At 44.9% G+C, this 20,637-nt stretch overlaps 1 protein-coding gene across 3 annotated transcripts in view; it reads right to left on the bottom strand.

Annotated features, from left to right (window-relative positions):
• Nucleotides 1-5,765: 5,765 nt before the first annotated feature.
• The window catches only part of Ccn4 (cellular communication network factor 4), a 31,833-nt gene continuing 16,961 nt past the window's right edge, over nucleotides 5,766-20,637 (bottom strand). For all 3 annotated transcript variants that reach the window (NR_157336.1, NM_018865.3, XM_006520889.2), the window contains exons 3-5: nucleotides 15,878-16,138; nucleotides 11,497-11,690; nucleotides 5,766-9,812 (exon numbers count right to left, since the gene is read on the bottom strand). Coding sequence is in view for 2 of the 3 variants with exons in the window: in NM_018865.3 (NP_061353.1) it covers nucleotides 9,513-9,812; nucleotides 11,497-11,690; nucleotides 15,878-16,138 (755 nt within the window). In the remaining variant the exon portion in view is untranslated. The remainder of the gene's footprint in view (nucleotides 9,813-11,496; nucleotides 11,691-15,877; nucleotides 16,139-20,637) is intronic.

The raw sequence follows: 20,637 nt of genomic DNA, 5'->3' as shown, positions 1-20,637 counted from the left end.
CACCATAGTGATGAGAGAACACTTTTCAAGCTGGAAGAAGAGGGAAGCATATAGGTTAAAAGTGACTCCTGTTCTCACGTTCCATGGGAGATGTTTGCTTTGTATGTTTGGTATATATGTGTGTTGTATGCATTGTTGCACTTGCGTGTACGTTTCATGGCCTGAGGTTGGCATTGGGTGTCTCTCTCTCTCTGTATTGCTCTCCATTTTACTGTTTTTGAGACAGACACAGCTGCATGTTTGCATACCTGGTGCTACCCAGGGTTAGTTTGTCTGAAGGTACCTCTCCATCTGAAGAATCTATTTCCCACCCGGATGATTGTTTATGGGAGGCCACACAGTAATGGTTGGGAGCCTGTAGAGGGTGAGTGTTGTCTGCTAAGTAACTGCTTCCAAGAAAGTGAGGAGGACAGGGAGAGGAGCTCCTGGGCACCCCAGCATATATGATGACTCTGGCTGGGGACCAAGGTCATCTCACCTCTGAGAGCCCATGCTGTGATGTGGCCCTTGACAACATGCAACAAAGACACTTGACTTGGAAGATGGCTCAGTTGGTAAAATACTTCCCTTGCAAGTGTGATAACCTGAATTCAATTCCCCATAGCTCACATTAAAAAAAAAAAAGCTAGGGTAGCAGGCTCTGTGTTTAACAACATTGGCTGTTGTTCTAGAGCACCCAGTTCAACTTGAAGCACCCACATAGTGGTTTATAAGTGTCTGTAACTCCATTTCCTGGGATCAGTACCCTCTCTACATAGGCACAGAACACACATGTGGTACAGACTTAAATGCAGGCAAAACATCTACACACATAAAATACTTCTGGTGGTACATGCTTGTCATCCCAGTGCTGGAAAGGTAGAGATAGAAAGATCACTGAGGGTACTCTGGCCAGTTAGGTTAGCCCACTTGATGAATTCCAGGCCAAAGAGAGGCTGTGTCTCCAGCATAAGTAAGACAGAGCAAAAGGACAGATTATCCTCTAGCCCAAGAGCACAAAAATGTATTCGCACAAGAAGGGGCACTTGACTTCTGTGGCCGTCCTCCAGCTAAGGAAAACCTTATACAGATCTCACGTGAGTCTTGGCAATGGTGTTTTATAACAGCAATAAAAAAGTAACTAAGATGGGCTCCAAAGAATCAGTGAAGTTGAGTTGATGAATTAACAGTGACATCATTTATTGACGGACAAGTCCATTGGTACAGATACCATTGTCATTTATCCTTGCTCTGAGAAGTGATCCCTGAATGGTCAGCATTCCTAGGAAGCAAGGAGATTTGCAGATATGAAAAGTGCTGATGCATGCTGTATACTACCTTATTTTCCTCACTCATAAACTAGTGATTATTTTTTTAAGAATGTATATTATATTTATTGAGTGTGTATTTGTGTGTGTGCAGGTGTGTGTGTGCTTGGAGGCCTGATGTCAATGTCAGACATCTCCCTTCATTGCTCACTATCTTATCCTTTGAGGCAGAGTCTTTTACTGAATCCTGGACTCATAGATTTGGCTAGACTGGCTGGCCAGTGAGCTCCAGGGGAGTCTTCACTCTCCAGAAAGAGTAGTTTTCAAACTTCAAAGAGACTGAATAGCTTTAACGAGCCATTTTCAGTGGATTATTATCTCCCTGCCTATAAATGGCTCACACCCTCCCCTATCAATGTCTGGGGATGCGGGAATATCAGTGAGCTCCAGGGATCAGAACTGTGGGCCTGAAAGGTTTTCACTGGCTCAACGTACCTTTGTTCTTCCATTAAATGGTCCTGCTTGGACTTGCAAGATACAATAGCTTTGATGTGGTTTTGGGTTACCCTCCCTTCCCTCTGCTGGCACTTCTTATATTATCAGTGAGCGTGCTTCTAGCAGCTCTTGCTCCTTTTACTGAAATGGATGAAGAAACCCACATTTTTTTCTTGTATTATATAAAAGGCAGAATAATGAGGCTTAGAGTGTAGAGCCTGAGATATGCTGTGTAGAGTGTACCAAATGGTGAAAAGACTGTGCCAGCATCTCCTTAGAATCCACATGTGATAGAAAGAGACAAGATTCCAGCAGGGCATGGATTTCTAAGTACAAGTGTCACTAAGGTATGAATAAGTAGGTGGACAATAAGAGAGATAGATAGATAAATAGACAAATAGATAGATACATAGATACAGATACATAGATACATAGATGATAGATAATAGAAGATGACAGATAGGTAGATAGATGGATAGATAGATAGACAGACAGACAGACATATAAATAAATGGAAAGAAGATAATTGATAGGTAGGTGATACCTGGAGATATAGGAAAGATTTATGATAGATAGATAGATAGACAGACAGAAAGATGATACATACATACATATATACATACATAGATATACTTCTTACTTTTTGAGAAAGAGGCCTTCCTGCTCTGTTGGCCAGGCTGGCCTCAATACTGTAGACCCAGGAAGTTGTTATGCCTTAGCCTATGGAGCATGATGACAGGTTCTCCAACTCTACCTAGAAATCACTATATATGTTTTCACGATTTCCTTCAGGTCTCATTTTCTCCAATTTCAACCAGATAATACTGAGTAATATTGAGTAAAGTCCATTCATTCCCCCTGAGTCTGATGCACTCATAGGACTCTGGACTGCAACTACAAATTTGTTTTAAATCCTACTTTATATTTTGATTACTTCACAAAGCAGGTTTCCTTGTGGCACTTTCTTAATACTTTCTTAGTTGTTTTTCTTCCACACCCTCTTCCCCACAATCTCTTCACCCCCATCCCCCTCATCCTTGTCCACCCGCAGCATTCTGCTTTCCACTTTCATGTCACATACGTCTATCACCCTTCCAAATTCTCTCCTTTAAAGCTTATTTCCCCTTTCAAGGCTGTCTTTCTAGTTTCCTGGAATCTATCTATAAACATTCAATTCCTACATAAATATGCGTACTGGCTAGTTTTGTGTCAACTTGACACAGGCTGGAGTTCTCACAGAGAAAGGAACTTCAGTTGAGGAAATGCCTCTATGAGATCCAGCTGTAAGGCATTTTCTCAATTAGTGATCAAGGTGAGAGGGCCCGTGGTGAGTGGTGCCATCCCTGGGCTGGTAGTCTTGGGTTCTACAAGAAAGCAGGCTGAGAAAGGCAGAGGAAGCAAGCCAGTACATAACATCCCCCCATTGCCTCTGTATCAACTCCTGCTTGAGTTCTAGTCCTGCCTTCCTTTGGTGATGAGCAGCAATGTGGAAGCGTAAGCTGAATAAATTCTTTTCTCCCCAACTTGCTTCTTGGTCATGATGTTTGTGCAGGAATAGAAACCCTGACTAAGATAATACACACATGAAAACTTAGAAGCTAGACCCATACATGAGAGAAAAATGAATGATATTTTTCCATCTGAGCTGCAGTCATTACAATATTTTTCAATTCCATCCACCATCCAGCAAATTCTAGCCTTTTGTTCTGTCTTATGGGTCAGTACAATTCTATTGTGAGTATGTAGCTTTACGGTTATTTTCATTCCCTGTTTGCTGTGAGTGGATTGGCGGTGAATATGGGCAGGCAGATATCTGCATGGTGGTAAGATAGAGAGTCTTCCTGAGAAGAAGAAAAACTATGCTTGGGCATAGAGGCATTAATGGAAGCAAGTCATGTGACTAGGTTTGTATTGTGATATTGCTTGCTTTGGGAGGGATGGACTAGAAGCAGTTGAGAGAATCAGTCACCTCAACTGCCATTGTCATCAGCTTAGCTGCTCGTATGGCTAAGCAATGCCACACTGTGCAGAAAGGACTACCATACCCTTCCTGCCTTAGAAAGGCTGGCCAGTAAATGCAAAGTTACAATTTAAAACAAAAATACACCTGGGAAGATCATTTGGTGATTAAACAGTTTCCCAGTAAAGTGAAAGAGTGTAACTAAATGTTGAGGGCAACTCATGTTTACTTCCTCAAATAATGCCTGCATGAAGTGTATAGATGCATACATTGATTTTAATTCTTTATCAGATATTTTCTTTATTTACATTTCAAATGTTATCTCCTTTCCTGGTTTCCCCTCTGAAAACCCCCTATCCTATCTCTCCTCTCCCTGCTTACCAACCCACCCACTCTTGCTTCCCCACCCTAGCATTACCCTACATGGAGTCTTCACAGGACCAAGAACCTCTCCTTCCATTGATGTCCAACAAGTCCATCCTCTGCTACATATGCAGCTGTAGCCATGAGTCCCTCCATGTATACTCTTTGGTTGGTGGTTTAGTTCCTGGGAGCTCTGGGATTAATTCTTACTATAAGCCAGCTGACTACCCCATTTTCTATGAAACAACTCAGCTAGTGTTCATAGGGGTGCACATGGCTGCACAGGAGTGTGAGCGCATGGGGAGGCCAGAAGTCAACATCAGTTGTCACCCCTCAGTTGTCACACACCTTGTCCTTTCCGGGATGTCTCTCATGAGCCTGGGCTTTGCCAATTCAAGTTGGCTGTCTTCCCAGTGAGTCCCAGAGATCCACCTGTATCTGCTTCCCATGCAGTGGTCTTATAAGCACCTGTTGCCATGGTCAGATTTTTGTTCTTAACATTGGCTCTACAGGGATCAAACTTAGGTACCTCAGGCTTGCAAGTTAAGCCTCTTACCTTTATGCTAGCCCTCTGTTTAAAAATCAAACATGCAAGGTGCACTCTGCCAAGGATAGGTGTTATCCTTTTGTGAGTTCTCCAGTTGGGGAGAGTGAGTGGAGACATGCCAGGAAGGAGCTCAGAATTTTAAGACCCAACTGAGTACTAATGGCAGGTCTGTTTCCATGACACCTTGCAGCCTGCTTTCTGCTTCTCTGTGCTCCCTTTGGCACTGAGGACAGTATGTAATAGATATTCTCTGTCCATCCATTTATCTCTCCACCCTCCACCGTGTTCCTGACACTGTGCTATGTAATCATGGCTCTGACCTCAAGGTACCAAACATCTAGTTAAGAATGTAGCAAGCTGTTAAATAAATGAGCCAGCATTCAAATGGAGGAATGGATCCTAAAAATCCCCCTTCTATTTATGCTTATCTTTAAGCTTAGGTATATTGGCAACTCTGGTTGTTATGTAACATTTTCTCCAAAGCTCAAAGCTTGTTAAAATCCAAGAAGTTATAAAAGAGACTTTTTAAGCCTCAAAGACAGGCTTGTTCTTAGGACAAAAGAAAAAAAATATCTAAGAGTCAAGAAGCAAATGACTCAGGATACTCAAAAAGTCCCTAAAACTAACCAGAAACACAAGTCTGCATGCCTAAGCCTATGGAAATAGTAAGAACTACTCAGGAAACAAAGGCCAATTTATCTGCCTAAAACAGACTGATCAGCAGGATTGCTGAGAAAGACAGATCCACTGAGCTGCCCAAGAGAGATGTTCTAACCTTCAAGACATACAGCGAGTAGGAAAAGTCTCACTTCCCTGAGCTGCCACTCATGCTGGGGTGCATTTTCTGTGGTGCAGCTGCCCTATGGCCGAATCCCCATCTGGGATGAGTGGAGGTTTGCTCAGGTCTGTCCAGGAATAATGTGTCCCAACACCAGTGTCCTCTGGGCTTCAGAATCTGTTTCTAGGTTCATCTTCAAATACGTATGCCATTTTTATTCCCTTCTATCCAATATCTGGAACTTCATTTCTCCAACCCACACATTGGTTGAACACATCCAGTCCTTGATCTTTGCCTCCTAACAGCAGAATGTAGAAGGAAAAAAAAAAAAAAAAAAAGACCAAAAAAACCAAAACCAAATCCAAATCAAAGAAGTTACTGTTGCTGATGATTTATTGCTTTAAGGAGAAAAGCTGTAAACAAAGAATTTGAACAATGAAAACTCATCATGGTTGAACAAACACATTCCCTGCTACACAGATCATGAGAAAAATGAGGAAAGTGGCAAAATGTGACAGGCCGCCCAAGGGCTAGCTCTCCTTTATTAGGACATTCAAAGGTGTTTCTTTATGCGTAATCACTTACAAAATGGCAGGAGGAATATTTAAATACACAATCACAGTTTGAAAATAGATAAGTACATACAAATACACACACACACACACACATACATACATATGCAGGACTCACAGCTAATCAATGCTTCTCAACCATTCAGGGCTGTCACTGTGGGTCCTTTGAGTAAAAAAAAAAAAACAAGTCTTTAAAAAGAAATGACAGAAGTCAACGTTATAGTCACAGGCTGTAATGTTCTTCACAATCTCTATGCATATGTAGTCCAGAATTAACTAGGGTGCTTACAAACAATCATATCATTTGAAATTACTTTCTTTGATCAGTCTCTAATCACCCTCGACATTAGAATTTCTGCACTGTCCTGTGAGTTGGTTCTGGTGACTCTGAGCCTTTGGTTTAGGAACAGGAAAATGGGCTGCGTGTCCGGAGAGATGGCATGGGCATGTTACATGACACTGGGCTTCGGAGTTTATCTGCAGTGCCTCGGTTGGTTAAAAACTTGAGCAAATCACTTAACTCCTGGAGATTTTGCTTTCTCAGCCCTAAAATGGGCAGTGGTAACGCCCTGACTCTTGGGCTCACTGAGAAGATTAAGCAAGCCATGTCAGTAAAGCGCCGAGAAGCAGTCTTGGCTCTCCAAATGCTCATTGTAAGGTTTAGTAAGCTGCAGGTTCACAAACTCACTCAGGTCTCCCTGTCCAATGACTAAGTACACCTAAGACATTCACTCTTGGTGCAGTAGTGAACCTCTTCACTGAAGGCTAGCTCATCCTCATTGCTTCTTTAGTTTCTAAGCATCTGGGGATGGGGTGGGGGTGGGACTTCTGAAAGCTTTCAAATATGAGTTTCCAATAGTAGTCATTTAGGTTCCGTCAAGATCTCTTCCCCCCCTGATAGAGTGGACTAAACATGCTTCTGAGCCTCAGCTCCTCAGTGCCTTTGAGCTTCAGCGTTTCTATTTATTGAATAGAGAAAGACTGTGTACTGAGCATGGCTCTGCTAAGTGATAGCCGGACAAAATGCACCGTAGGGCTTAGCACCAAATAAGCTATCAATAATGGACTTTTGTTTTTAACGATAATGGACATTCTTAACTTTCCTTGAACCAGGCCATACAATTAAAGTCTGTTTCTGACTATTAGAAAAAGCTTCTATATATTACATCCAAGTCTTTTTCCCTTGGTTCAAAGAAGGTTGGTTCCTCTGGTCGTTCTGTATGCCAGGTCTGTTTCTAAATAACGATGGAGCTACCCTGGCCATCCCTTTCTCCTATTCCCAATGATCACCCTAACTCCTTTGGTTGAAGATGCTCAGCTCAGTTTCCCAAAAGAGGATGGATACCTGGGAAGACCCTAGCTTATGGCTCCTATGGAAGTTCTTACAGAGTTAGCTGTTAAGGCAGATTTTTCCAATAGAAGAAAATCAAATATGATACCACATAAAATTTACCTAATTAATAACCCACAGTGGTAACTTATATTTACATACAAGTACTTGTACACATATGAACATATGTTTACTCAAAATACTAGGCCTCTCTTAAGAGAGGATTTCTTACTGTTAAGATGAGATCCTGGAAGAAAAGGCTTCTAAGGAAAAATAGGAATATATATATATAGTATTTTCTTCCCAAAATACATCTTAAGCACCACTGTTTGCCTTGCATAAGGCCAGGCCTTTGGGAAGTTGCAGGAAGGAGGGGAAATCTCAAGTCCCCTTTCCTACTTACAAATCCATTTATGAGTGTGTGTATAGTTCTCCCATATGCCCATATGTATGGTGTGGGGCAAACTGAATCATCATATAAAAGCATGCTGTAAGCTAGTTCTGATTCCAGGGCAGGAGGAGCCACAGGGGATAATGCACATGCCCTTTTCTGTCCAGTTTAGGTTGGATCCTTAGTACCTAGACACACTCTCCTCTTACGTGAAAGGGGCTAGAGAGCCAATACTAAGAGGGCAAGCTGCTGACTTCTGTATGCTTTCCTGCCCTGACATGTTTACAAGGTCCAGAAGCAAAGGGGAAATATGAAGGCAATCTTCTCTGGCTATGAGTCTTCAGATAGGTGACTTTGATTGAACTTATTAGCCTCTTTGAATTGATATTTCACAGTGTCAAGAACAGAAATCATTAAGGGAAGTCCTCTGTGTTATCAGCAAGTTTCAATGAGTAAATGTGTGGCAAATATTGAGAACAATGGGTAGTATGTAGAACACAATAAAAGGATGATGACAGAAAATTCTACCTCTAAAATAGGTAACAACCTCATTATCACTTAGGAAAAAAAATATTTCTTTAGCTTACAAACTCTTTAACGTTTACCACTACTAAATAGATCCCCATTTCTGAATGGCTGGTCGACTTCTGTCTTCAGATGAGAAAACTGAGTTAACTTTCTTCATAGACACTGAGGCTGTAAAGTAGGTCACTGAAACAAAAAAGATTTGTCCTGGGTCCAGGGACTACTGTGGCCTTACCACAGTCACTGGGTGACTGCTAGAGGTCACCCAGGCCATGGGAGGGTGATCCACTTGTTTGTTTGATGCACATATTCTGTTAGGTCTGGCGTAGACTTCAAAAGAGTCTTCTAAGGGCCATGAGAACATCTTTCCATCTTACTTTTTGAGACAACAGACAAGTCACTCTACGGTCCCTACCAACTCCCATGAACCCTAGGGAGAGAGAGGCCCAGATTTTGGCTAATTGTCCTAAGAACTTGGCCAGCAGCAGATTCAGTGACCTGCCCAGCTATGGCTTGAAAGATTGGCTGGCCTTGTCCCATCCCTACGGGATGAATTGAGGGCTACCATCTCCCTGCAAAAGTAAGACTTCTCAAATTACATTCCTGATCAACAAGAACCCAAGTTTAGCCCTTTATAGAATATGGGGTGAGAGGAGAAAGTGCCCAAGTTAATGAAATGACTTTCTTTTCTTTTCTTTTTTTTTTTTCCTTCTTTTTAAAATGATTTTCAATAGCAAAACAGAATGACACAACTATGGTCCTCACCTGGAAAATGTTTGGTGACTTGTGATATACAGATCAGTGGAACAAGAACACTTTTGGTATGTTTTAGGCAGAAATACCCAGGATAGTATCATTTGGCAAGGGTAAAATAATAGCTTATTCCTGTGTCCCCAATCCCATCCATCTGTCTGAAAGGATCCCAGCATCCCTAGGCTTGGCATCTGAGGAAGGACTTCATGATACTGGTTCTTCAGCTGATGCTTTTCCTTGGACAATCCCATCACAACTTCTGACAACTTGCCCAGGCTGGAGCCAGACTAGCTGGGCCAGGCTTTGCTTCCATTGTGAACAGTCAGAGATGTGTTTTCCTTGGAATGATGTAGAATGTCCCCAAGGAGGAACCCATTGTCTGAGCCTGAGCAGCACTCTCCTGGGCCATTACGATTGTCAAAACAGGAACAGAAACTGGGAATTCAGAATCGAGTAGGAAGTAGATGAAATAAGGCTCAATTGTGAAGTCCTGGACCACAAAGGGCTGGCTGCTTTGCAGCATGGAACTTTACCCTGAGCCACACACCCACCTAATTGGCAATCTCTTCGAAGTCAGGGTAAGATTCCAAGTCAGCAAAGATATCGTTAGGATTCCTGCAGCTCAGGTTGCAGAAGCAAGCATTAATCCATAGGACCTGCCGGGAGAAACCTGGCCCCTCTGGACACTGGAAATCCACACTGATGGTCTTGGACTTGTAGGGGATGCAACACCTATTGTCAGTACAGACTCCGCAGTACTTGGGTCGGTAGGTGCGTGTGCTGACACAGCCTGCGAGAGTGAAGTTCGTGGCCTCCTCTGGCTGGTACACAGCCAGGCATTTCTTCCCTGCCTTCAGGAAGGGAAAGGAGCCTTGGTTAGTACTGGTGATGTATAGCCACCATGCTCCCTCCAAACGCCAAATCCTCCCTTCCCATCATTGTGCATGGCAGGCGTCATCTTTGCTCCAGATTCACAGACTCTTTAAGTAATGAAGGACATCAGCCAACAAAACAAGACCTTGCCACATAACACATGTAAACCAAGGATTGCAGGAGGGCATTACCATGCTGAGCTCAGATATCACAGCTAGCAGTCTCCCTTCTCTCCTGATTTTTTTTTCCATTTTGGTACCCATGTGTCAGTGTCACCAGCACAAGAATCCTCTTTTAGCTAACCAAGCTCCCCAGCTAGCAAGCAGCTGAGCTGACATGGAATTCCATCATTAATCAGAGGCACATTTTGCTCTCATCTGTCCCATCTACCCCACCACCTCTCTTTCTCACAAATTCAGAATTGACGTTATTCAAATACAATTGTAGCCTTCTAGGAGGCTGTGGGCTCCTTGATACTCTGGCCTCTTTCTGTATCTCACTAATATAACCTTGAAGCTGGTCTACAGTAGGCAATTACTAAATGCCCTGTGCTAGTGTTAGGTTCTATTATCAGCATCCTAGCAGAGCTGGGCTCAGAACACATCCAGTGCGGGTAGAGCTTGCAGATTATCCAATCGGGGGAACAAACCTACCCAGGGTAGATGATGGTGGAGATGGGAGAGGAATCATGAGCTTCTAGCGAAGGGCCCAGACTTGTGATAGATTTTTAGAGCCCAGATTAGGGTCCTTGTTTTATTGTTCCTTATACTGGGTATTTCACACCCATACTTCCAATTAGGAGACATTCATAAAGGACCTGCTGGCACCAAAGGTTGGCACAGCAGAGTGTGAAGAGTAGAAAGGAAAGTATGCATCCATCAAAGATGACAAGGTGCTACGTTAAGGATAAGGAGCAAGCCCCATGTCTGATGATGGTGGTGGGAAACAGGGTTGTCCTGGTAACTGGCAGCCTTTCCTCAGCATCTGAAGAACCTACCCTGCTTCGTCCGCAAATAGAGCCAGGGATGAGCCCTGACAAGTTTTCTTTGCTTGATATGATCATCAGGTAGGTCAAGCACTAAGGCGTGAGTGAAGGGTACTGAGTTAGACAGGAAAGACTCATTTCTTTTGCAGTTTAGTATACATGTCCTTGATGTTGTACTTGTATCATCTTAGACTCTCAAAGCTGGGGGAAGATTCGGGGATTAATACCAATGTTATATTCACAGGAAAGGAACTGAAGCTTAATGATAGCCGGAGACTGGCCACACCTGTGAACACTAACAGCAGAGCGGCATCTGACACCATGTGTTTCAAGCTCTAGTTCACAGTCCTCACATTGCCCAGGTAGCTGTCCTGTGTTGGTGGATGTGGGAAGAAGCTAAGGGGATGAAAGATGGTGTAGATCCTTCAGAATCACAACACAAAGAACCCAGATGGCTCCTGATATCCCCTTGGAGTGACCTTGCTTCTGATAGGATGGTCAACTACAAAAGCATTCATTCAGTGGAATCCATCCTGGACAAGCCTAGCAGCCCCAAGGCCTGCCAAGCCCCTTTTCTTAAATGACTCCCAAGAAGTTTAGTGGTCAGGCTCAAGTCAGCTATACATGCTCACCATGCCTATACCTTCCTAAGGGGCCTAGCCCTGCCCTGAACTTACCTTGATGTGTAGTTGGATGTCCACATCACATGGCCGCAGGTTGCAGAGGCGACTTTCCTGCTCTGGCCAGCACCGGGCATTGACGTTAGAGATCCGAGTGGAGATACCTAGGCCACAGGTGGTAGAGCAGGGGCTCCAGGGACTAGTGTAGGCTATGCAGTTCTCATACCGTTGCTCCACGGCGCCTGACGCTGCTGTAGAGGAATACCACAGAACCTATGAGTCTGTAGCCTCCACGAGCTCCGGCAGCCCTCACCATTACCATGGGAAAAAAAAGCTATTTAGAATTCACAAGACGCAGAAAGAGGCAGAGACCAATAGACAGGTGAAGAATTTAGACAAGACAGACAGAAAGAATTGGGCTCTTCCTCCCCACAGGAGGACTAACTACCTTCTACTTAGTAGCCACACCTAGGTAGGGGGATTACATTCTCCTCCTTAACATTTTCTTCTCTGACCAAGTGATGCAACATAAAATCACAGAAGAATCATTGATCTAATCATCGTTAGAGCTGAGTGGACCCCAGGTTTCTATGATGGTTACTATTATCTGTAAATTGGACAGGGTCTAGAGCCACCTAGGAGACAGAGCTCTGGGGATGTCTGGCAAGGATTTTCTACATTGGGCTAAGAGAACTGAGAAGACCCACTTTAACTATGGGCATAAACTGGGGTTCCAGACTGAATAGAAAGGAGAAAGTGGGCTGAGTACCACTACTCATCTCTCCAGACTGGATGCCACATGACCAGACACCATCTCCTGCCACTGACACCTTTCCCACTACGATGGATGGTATCTCTTTTTGTTTTCATTAACATGAGATTTTATTTTTACATTTATTTTTACTTGTGTGTCTGTGTTTATGTCTGTGTATGAATGCCATGTGTGTGCTTGTCCTGGGGTAGACCAGAAGAGGGCATTTGAACCCGTGGAACTGGTATTACAGGCAACTGTGAACCACCAGGTAGCTATATATAAGTGCTGGGAACCAAATTAGGTTCTTTGGAAGAGCAGCAAGCACTCTTGAAACATGAGTCATCTCTCTAGCCCCTGCATCCCTTCTTAAAATTCGAAGCAAAATAAGCCCTTTCTCTTGTAAATTGCTTTCTTCAGGTATTTAGTTACAGCAACCAGAAAAGTAAGAATACAGTGACCACCTACAAGCTCTGGGACCTTCACACAGTACTTACTGGGCCTCAGTCATCGAATTAGAAGGATATCTACCTTGTGGGGCTACTGGAAAGGGTGGAGATTTTGACTGAGTTTATGCCATGCATCTACAAGTCATTGAGCAGGATCTGTTTGTTTGTTTTTTTTGTTTTTTGTTTTTTTGCTTTTTTAAGACACTGTCCATCCTACAGCCCCTCAGAAATGAAGTATATATCTGAAAGTTCAAAGGTGAGTCCGGTATCTGACATCCCATCTCAGTAAATCCAGAACATAGCAGCTGAAGAGACCATAGACTTCTGTGTCACAATCCCTGGGTTCATCTCTCTGCACTGCACTAGTTTGCAAATTGTGGGGTCCAGTGAGCTGGCTCTCACCTATAGGCCCCAGTTCCGCTATGTTAAAGAGAACAAGAACAGAGTTCCCAGGTCTGGGGTCTGAGAGGACAGAATCATGCATGTGACAGTGCATCAGATGTCCTTGGATTAGTGAATCCCTCTACATGGCAGCTGGTCCTGTTACTCAACTATGGACAAGTTGTATTATTTGCTCCTTGCTGGTCCTATGAACATACAGAATGTAGCATCTGATCAGTGCATACTTAGCCAGAGGTAAGCAGGGGAGAGTGGTGAGCTATGGAGGGAGACAGGTAATTAGATGGTAGGTGAGGCAGAACAGCCTGCAGAAATGTGGGACAGACAGACAGACATCCCACCTGTGCACTCATAGTAAATGGAAGAAAGGGGTTAGGGAGAGGAACCACACACACACACACACACACACACATACACACACACACGAGAGACAGAGACAGACACAGAGATGGAGAGACAGAGAGAGACACAGAGATGGATAGACAAAGAGATAAAGAAAGACAGAAGAGAATGAGAGCAAGGGCAGACAACGTAATCAAAACATTGGGGAAGGAAGAGAGGAAAAACACACCAGGCAGACGAGGAATCTATTTCAGGTAACAGAAATACAGTCCCTGGAACTTGCAGGTATGCTGCAAACATTGCTGGTGAGTGAATTTGGGAGTGAATTTGAGATAGGGAGGGCACCCACACATAGAAAGGAGACAGCAATGGAGGCATCCAAGGACAGAAGCAGACAGTCTGGGATGAGCTGGCTGGGAGCCTGTAGCAGGCATGGAGGGAGGGATTTGCCAGGGAGGATGAGAGGATAAAGGGCTTTGGTTTCTGGGTCTCCTCCATAAGGCTCCAGGGCCTCCGCCTGGGATGGCTAAGAACTGGGTCACTGGGTCACACACAATGGGCAGGCAGCCTCTGCCTCCCTCCACCACCCAGGGACTATTGTGCTATACTGAAGGCAGGTTTAGTGGGAAGAGCAGTCACGCTTCCCTGAGCTACCAGGGACCAAACCTTCCCTGCTACTGGCTTTCATCTCTACCACATTGTTTCTCCATGTGGAAGATTTTGTCCCCTAAGTCACATTTGTTAAGGTCTGGAGTTGTTTCAGATGGTCACAACTTGAGGATGTGTTGCTGTCATCTAAAAGGGCTGGCTAGGGATACTGCCAAGCCTGGAATGGCCCTTTCCTCAAAAATAAAATAAAATAAAATAAAATAAAACAAAAATCTTCTAATCCTTAGTGCTGCTGGCACCAAGGCCAAGAACACAGCTCTGCGCAGGCTCTGAGCAAACCCACACACTTTAAAAAACATTTTAAAAACATTAGCACCCCAAATCCCAGTGGTAAGCAGTCTTCTGTCCTTTGGCGTCACCTGACTCATTTTCCTCTAGCAGTGTCTGGATTCTGTGGCCACTGTGGCAGATTCTCTTGGATTCTCCTCATTTCCCCAGACTCTGTTTCTTCATAGTCCCTGGCCTCCTTTTCCCTTGTCTACTCCTCAAAAGTCATGCTCCCTAGACCTCTACTCCTCCGTCTCACTGTGTGTGCTACTCCCAGGACATATTAAAGACCAGCAGCTGCTCTCAGCAGAGCTCTCTTCCTGTGGGACTCCTTCTGTGAGGTTGCCCTGACTGGACATTTCTCCCTCTGAGCGCTCCTCAAACTCAGCCTGCTCATACCTGCTCATATCCTCTCCCTAAACGTGTTCCTTTGTTGTATTCTCTCCTGGGCAGTGGCCAGCCCCAGGAGCCACCCTGATTCCTCCCACCATGCCACACGCAGCACAGGTGCCAGGCCTTGAGGTGTTCTCCAGCACTGCTTCTTGTCCTTATCCTCTCTTCCCTGTTGTCCCCTCTGCCCTAGTTCAAAAGCCTAACTATGCATAAATATCCACCATCATCCAATCAGACACCATCTGTGCATATTTATCCTTTATCTACCCATATGTCACCTATCCATCCATTGTAATTATCTATCATCTATCTATGTATCTACCTATGTATGTATATTTGTATGTATGTATGTATGTATGTATGAATCTTATTCCACATATCTGTTTTCATCTAGTCTATAACCATTTCATCTCCATGCATGCCTTCATATACCCATTGATTTAGCTATCATCCATCCATCCATCCATCCACCCACCCACTCATTCATCTTATATCCAGTTATCCATCTATTTCACTCCCCTTCTCCCACCACTTCTCCTCTAAGCATCTATCCATATATCTATATATTGCTGATGTAGCATACACCCATCATCTATCTGTGATCTATTCATTCATCTATCTAGCCACCTAGAGCCAAAAACCTATCTGGCTACCTCTGCAAATACCAGCTGGATATTTTCCAAATATCTTGGAGCAAGTGCACCTGTGAATAAATGGTGAATAAATCACATCCCTGTCTTCCCTCACAGGGCTTCTTCTTCTTAGACTCACCTAGATAAATTTTCATCTGCTCACATGACCATAGCAGTAGAACCCTTGAGTTATCTGGAAAGTTCATCTACTCCTTCCAAGGCACTGCCACCTGCTCCTCTTTCTAGGTCCCTACCCACTCCCTGGGATACTTTAATAAGATAATAGAGGACTGAAAATGTCATGCCAGGCTTTTAAGTTAGGAGAAGCCCCCCCCCCCCAAGGTAGGCAGGAAAGATGGTGTCATTTGGATTTTATAGATGGAAAATTTGGGTTCCAGACAACATATCCATAAGGCCATATAACTGGTGAGTTGTGGAGAGAGTAATGGCCTGGGGACTTGATTTATGAAGAGAACATTTGGAATTTAGGAGCTCTATTATATTCAGGGATTTCACTTGCCCCTGCCCACACTTACCAAAGGCTCTGGTGTCCAACAGTGCAGTCTGGCGTGGTCTCCTTGCGTCATCATCACACACCCACTGCTCACAGCACTGGCCAGGGACTCTCACGTGCCGGGGCTGGCGGCACCAGAGGCGTGGGGGCCTGGGGCTTAGGCACAGCGGTGTGCAGCCCACCGTGCCATCAATGCAGGTACAGTTGTACCTGCAGTTGGGTTGGAAGGACTCGCCATTGGTGTAGCGTACGCCATCCAGGACACAGCCCACACCGACCACCTCTGCAAACACAGGTAGCAGACATGTCAGGCCAGGAGGTATGGGCTCTGTGCCAAGCTACTTCTGTGCAGTTTCCCTCTGCCTAAGATGCCATGCCAAGAAATCGCTCATATGAGAAAAGAGGGCCTGGTCCACATATCATCTGGCTGCACCCCAAGGACAAAGAGAGAGTCATGTGAAGAGATGGGGTGCAACAGGGAGAAAGGGAGAGAGGGTACTGTGAAGGTGCCCATGACATCAGGGGACAGCCATTGATGACCATGCTGAATGTTGGGTGGAAGGGTCAAGCACCTTAGTGCTAGAGCTCAGATATCTTTATTCCTACAGTGTTGCCAACACTGGTACTGGTGCATGCCTGTCTGAAGGAGGAAGGCATACACAGGAACCAGAACCCAGGAACGAAGTGGGCTGCCTTCTTCAGTACTGACTGTGGAGCCGGAGACCCAGTGCTGAACAGAATAACAATGGACTGGTCCTTGAAGTTCTCACAATATAGTGGGAAGATGGTTCAGTGGTTGTAGGAGTGATTGTTGATGGTGACAGCCACTGTGATAAGTGTTGGGAGATAAGGGAACAGGGTATTGGGTGTACACGTGGCTATAGACTGAGAGCAAGTGGGTAAGGAAGATCCTATGGATGTGAGAGGGCTTCCTTCAGCAAAGACCAGAAAGAGAGGAAGCCAGCCCAGGAGCTGATGACATTCTTGCTGCTAGGGAGGACATCTATTAGAGGTGTAAGAGCCTGGTGATGGAGTAACCTTGGGAGGTTGGGGTGGAAGAGAGACAGGAAGAGAGAAAGAAATAGGTGTGTTGGAGAAGACCAGATATAGCTTCCTTCTGTCTTAGAGGAAGTGGAACTGTCAGTTTCTATAATTCTTCCTGGCACAAGTAGGTGTTCAATAAGTAACTTGAATGAATGAGATGAATTATATACTTCACAAGAAAACTTGTGGTACTAAGTACACAATAGGCCGGAGAAGGCTACAGGATGGCATCACAGTGACCCAAGCAGAGATTGGGTCAAACCAAAGCAATGAGGAAGCTCAGCTTCCAGACACATTGGCAAAGACTCTTAGGAGTCAAGGAAGACTTTCAGCACTCTGTACTCAGTCTGAAATAATGAGATCTTCCATCATCTCTGGAGGACCTGAGACTGGGGCCAGTCTTCATTAGACATAAGATATAACTGTGTAGTTGGTTATGCAAGCTGGCCTTTTGTGGCTTGGCAAACCACTGGGTCAGACTCTAACCTTGGTGCTATGTGTTCCTTGGGAATAGCATCTGGAACTGTAGGCAAGGGGTCCTGGGACAAGAATGCCCACAGAGAAGGGACAGTTAAGAGCCTGCTGATTGCAGTAACTCTGTCGCGTCTCTGGGATTGGTGGGAGTGGTGGCTGGCAGTAAGCATCAGAGTTCCTGGCAGGAGCAATGACTTCTGTGTTTCCTGGCACATTTTGTTTTGTTAGGAAACACTTTGTTGTTTCCATTGTTATGTATAACAAGACAGTCTCAGCAAGGTGACATTGGTGCAATCTGGCCAAGGAGCAGTATGCCCAAGTATGTACGTCTATCTCTCCATTGCTACCATTCTCCGAATAGCCAGGAAGCAGGTGCTGGCACACGCTGACACAGCTTCTGGTCCATGACCTCACTCAGGTCTCCAGTGATGACTTCATCAGGAGAGCTTTGTTTACTTCACAGGGACAGGAGAGGGCTGGGAAAGGAAGGGATTCATTGGCTCAAAGAGCTGGTGAATGACAGAGTGGAAACAGCAAACCCAAGTCCTTCTTTTTACCTGACATCAGAAGAGGAGGGAGATGAGAGGAGAGGAAGGGGGATGATCAGGAAGAGAAAACAGAAAGCAGGATGTGAGGAGGCCCTTGAGCTTTGCCTCCTCAGTCACCCTGCCACTCTCTCAGATGCCAGGAAGGTGTGTATGTGCATATGTGTACATGTGAATGTGCACTTGCTAGTTTGTATATGTATTTGTTTACAAGACCATGTATGTATATGTTGTGTAAACAGATACGTGCATGACTGTATGAATCTCTCTCTCTCTCTCTCTCTCTCTCTCTCTCTCTCTCTCTCTCTCTCTCTCTCTCTCTGTGTGTGTGTGTGTGTGTATTGGTGGTGAGAAAGCTGAAGTTTATGTTTTGCCCTCATGTGTAAAGACACCATTCCTGGGCTCTGGAGTCAATGACAAAGCAATCTATCTTTCCTTTCATCAGCTTACAGGAACTCACAGAACAACCTGTAAAAATGCTAATACCCAGGCTACATAACATGAGGTAGGCCTAGATGCTGGGCCACTGCTTTCCTCAGTGTTGGTCTTCTTTAATGCCTTCTAGTGTGAGTCTAGTGTGCATCCAAAGTCAAGTACTATTGTGCCTAGGAAATGGCATCTCTGTAGACTGGTTAATGGGGACGCACGGGCAGCTGATAAAACTGTCCCACATAGACCAAGGGGAGATCAGGGCTGTGATGAGCATGCATTATCCATCAGCAGAAGAAGGCCCCTCTTTGTGCACATATAGCCTTTCCACTTTCCCAGGGAGACTGGTCATGGGTGAGGGGAAGCAGCCAGCGCCTCTCTAATCTCTCTTGAAAGTTCAGATGAGATCTGGCTAGGCTTCTTAGAGCTAAAAGATTTGCAGCCACCATGCCCCTTTACTGGGACCTTCATGCCCCTCACCATCTTTGGCCTTGTTGGAGTAGGAATGTGGCTTGGTCCTATACCCTCATCTTCACATTGTTCTGAGTTAGTAGGCAGATGGGTGGATAGAGGCACACACATGCCAGGACCGCTGGCCTCCACTAAGTTCCTACTGTATCTAAGCATGTGACAACCTGAATTCCCACAGGGGTCTCCACTCTTCATCACCTTGTCCTTACTGAGGACTATGAGGTTTAAAAGGATTAGACTCCAACTTGAGTTTTTTAATCCCAAGTACCATGCTATATTTTCCTTTTCCCCCTTTAGCAACACGCAGGGTACGGAGGTCCCGGAATGAGACCTCCTCACTATGGAGGAGGATAGCAGTGGACAGAGCAGAGATGACCCATGGTGCAAGCAAAAGCCAGTTACCATCCCCCTGCTTACCTCTCCCTGCTCAAGGCTGATTTAGTGAAGATCCTCAGGTGTGTGACCCAAGGCCAGCTGTAGCAAGAAGCAGAGCAGTGATTGAAACCCCAAGCCCATCAGCCTGTAAACACTATGTTTCCTTTGCCAGACCTTTTTGCCCTGGTGCCTGTTCAAGCTCTGTTAGGGCAGTGTTTGGGCAACTGAAATAGTGGAACCTTTTGAAGTAGAGGGCACTGGGCCCATCCCTGTGTTTAGGTTGGCCTGGACACCCTTTTAAAAAGTTTCTCTGAATGTAGCTCTAGTGTTTACCAATCATACGCAAGCCTAGTTTCCTCCTGACAGCTGAGCAGACGAGGCAAGACTAGACTCACTGTTCTGCTTGGCTTCGGTGGCCCAGGATGGTGACCATGGACAGCCAAAGCTGGCATTTACTGGCTTGCCGATGGCTCTTCTGTGCTCCCTGGGCCCTGGGTGGCAGCAGCTGATGGCTTGTTTTTCACTTGCCTTGTCTTGGCCTAATTCTCTGTAGACAGGTTTAGCTCATCCTGGGGTCCATCCACTAGCTAAGCCGATCACGTGCTGACAGGCTGTGTGCACGAGACGCTCTGTTTTCTTGGGTCTCACAGCCGCTCTGCACTTCCATGACTTGCTTTGTTTTTTGTATTTGGCCCTCATGAATTCTGACATGACATATTTCTGGGGGAATGCTTAGGGGACTCGAGTGAATTTTGTATATATGTGCATATGTTTACATATGATACATATGATACACACACACAAACCCACCTCTCTCTCTCTCTCTCTCTCTGCCTCTCTGTCTCTCTCTCTGTCTCTCTCTCTGTCTCTCTCCCTCTCTCTCTCTCTCTCTCTCTCTCTCTCATGTATGTGTGTACATAACGCACCTGATGTGTGTCTGTGTGAGTGCTGTGGTGAGTCTCATGGGTAAGACTATACCTGGATGAAAGAGTAAAGTGTTAGACTTAGAAATGAAAATGGCTCTGTGGAGGAACCTTTTGGAACTTAACAATGGGCTGGAATATTTCAAGCCCCTGTAACTCCTGTTTTACTCTATTTATTTCAAGGTCTGTAAACCCACATATCCAGGGAACTCATGCCAAATGCCTAAACCTACTGAATTCTTCCCTGAGATTATTGATGTTTTATTTATTTTTCCTAAATAAATGGAAAGGAAAATTTCCTGGTGGCAGGGAGCTAAGGGACGAGAGTGGTTTGCCGTGAGATCTGCATTTGGAAACTGTGAGGGTGAGGTGGGTATGGGTGGTGAGCAGGAAAGAAAATCTCTGGATCCATGACACAATGTCTATGGCATGTAAGATCCCATTATGGCTTTGGAGATTAGTGTAATCGCAGTGAACTGAGTTACCTCTCAAATGACCTTAAAGTACCTGCTAGCAGAGAG

The sequence above is a fragment of the Mus musculus genome, chromosome 15 (genome assembly GCF_000001635.26).
Source record: "Mus musculus strain C57BL/6J chromosome 15, GRCm38.p6 C57BL/6J".
Lineage (NCBI taxonomy): Eukaryota > Metazoa > Chordata > Mammalia > Rodentia > Muridae > Mus > Mus musculus.
This window is presented reverse-complemented; position numbering and strand designations above follow the sequence as displayed.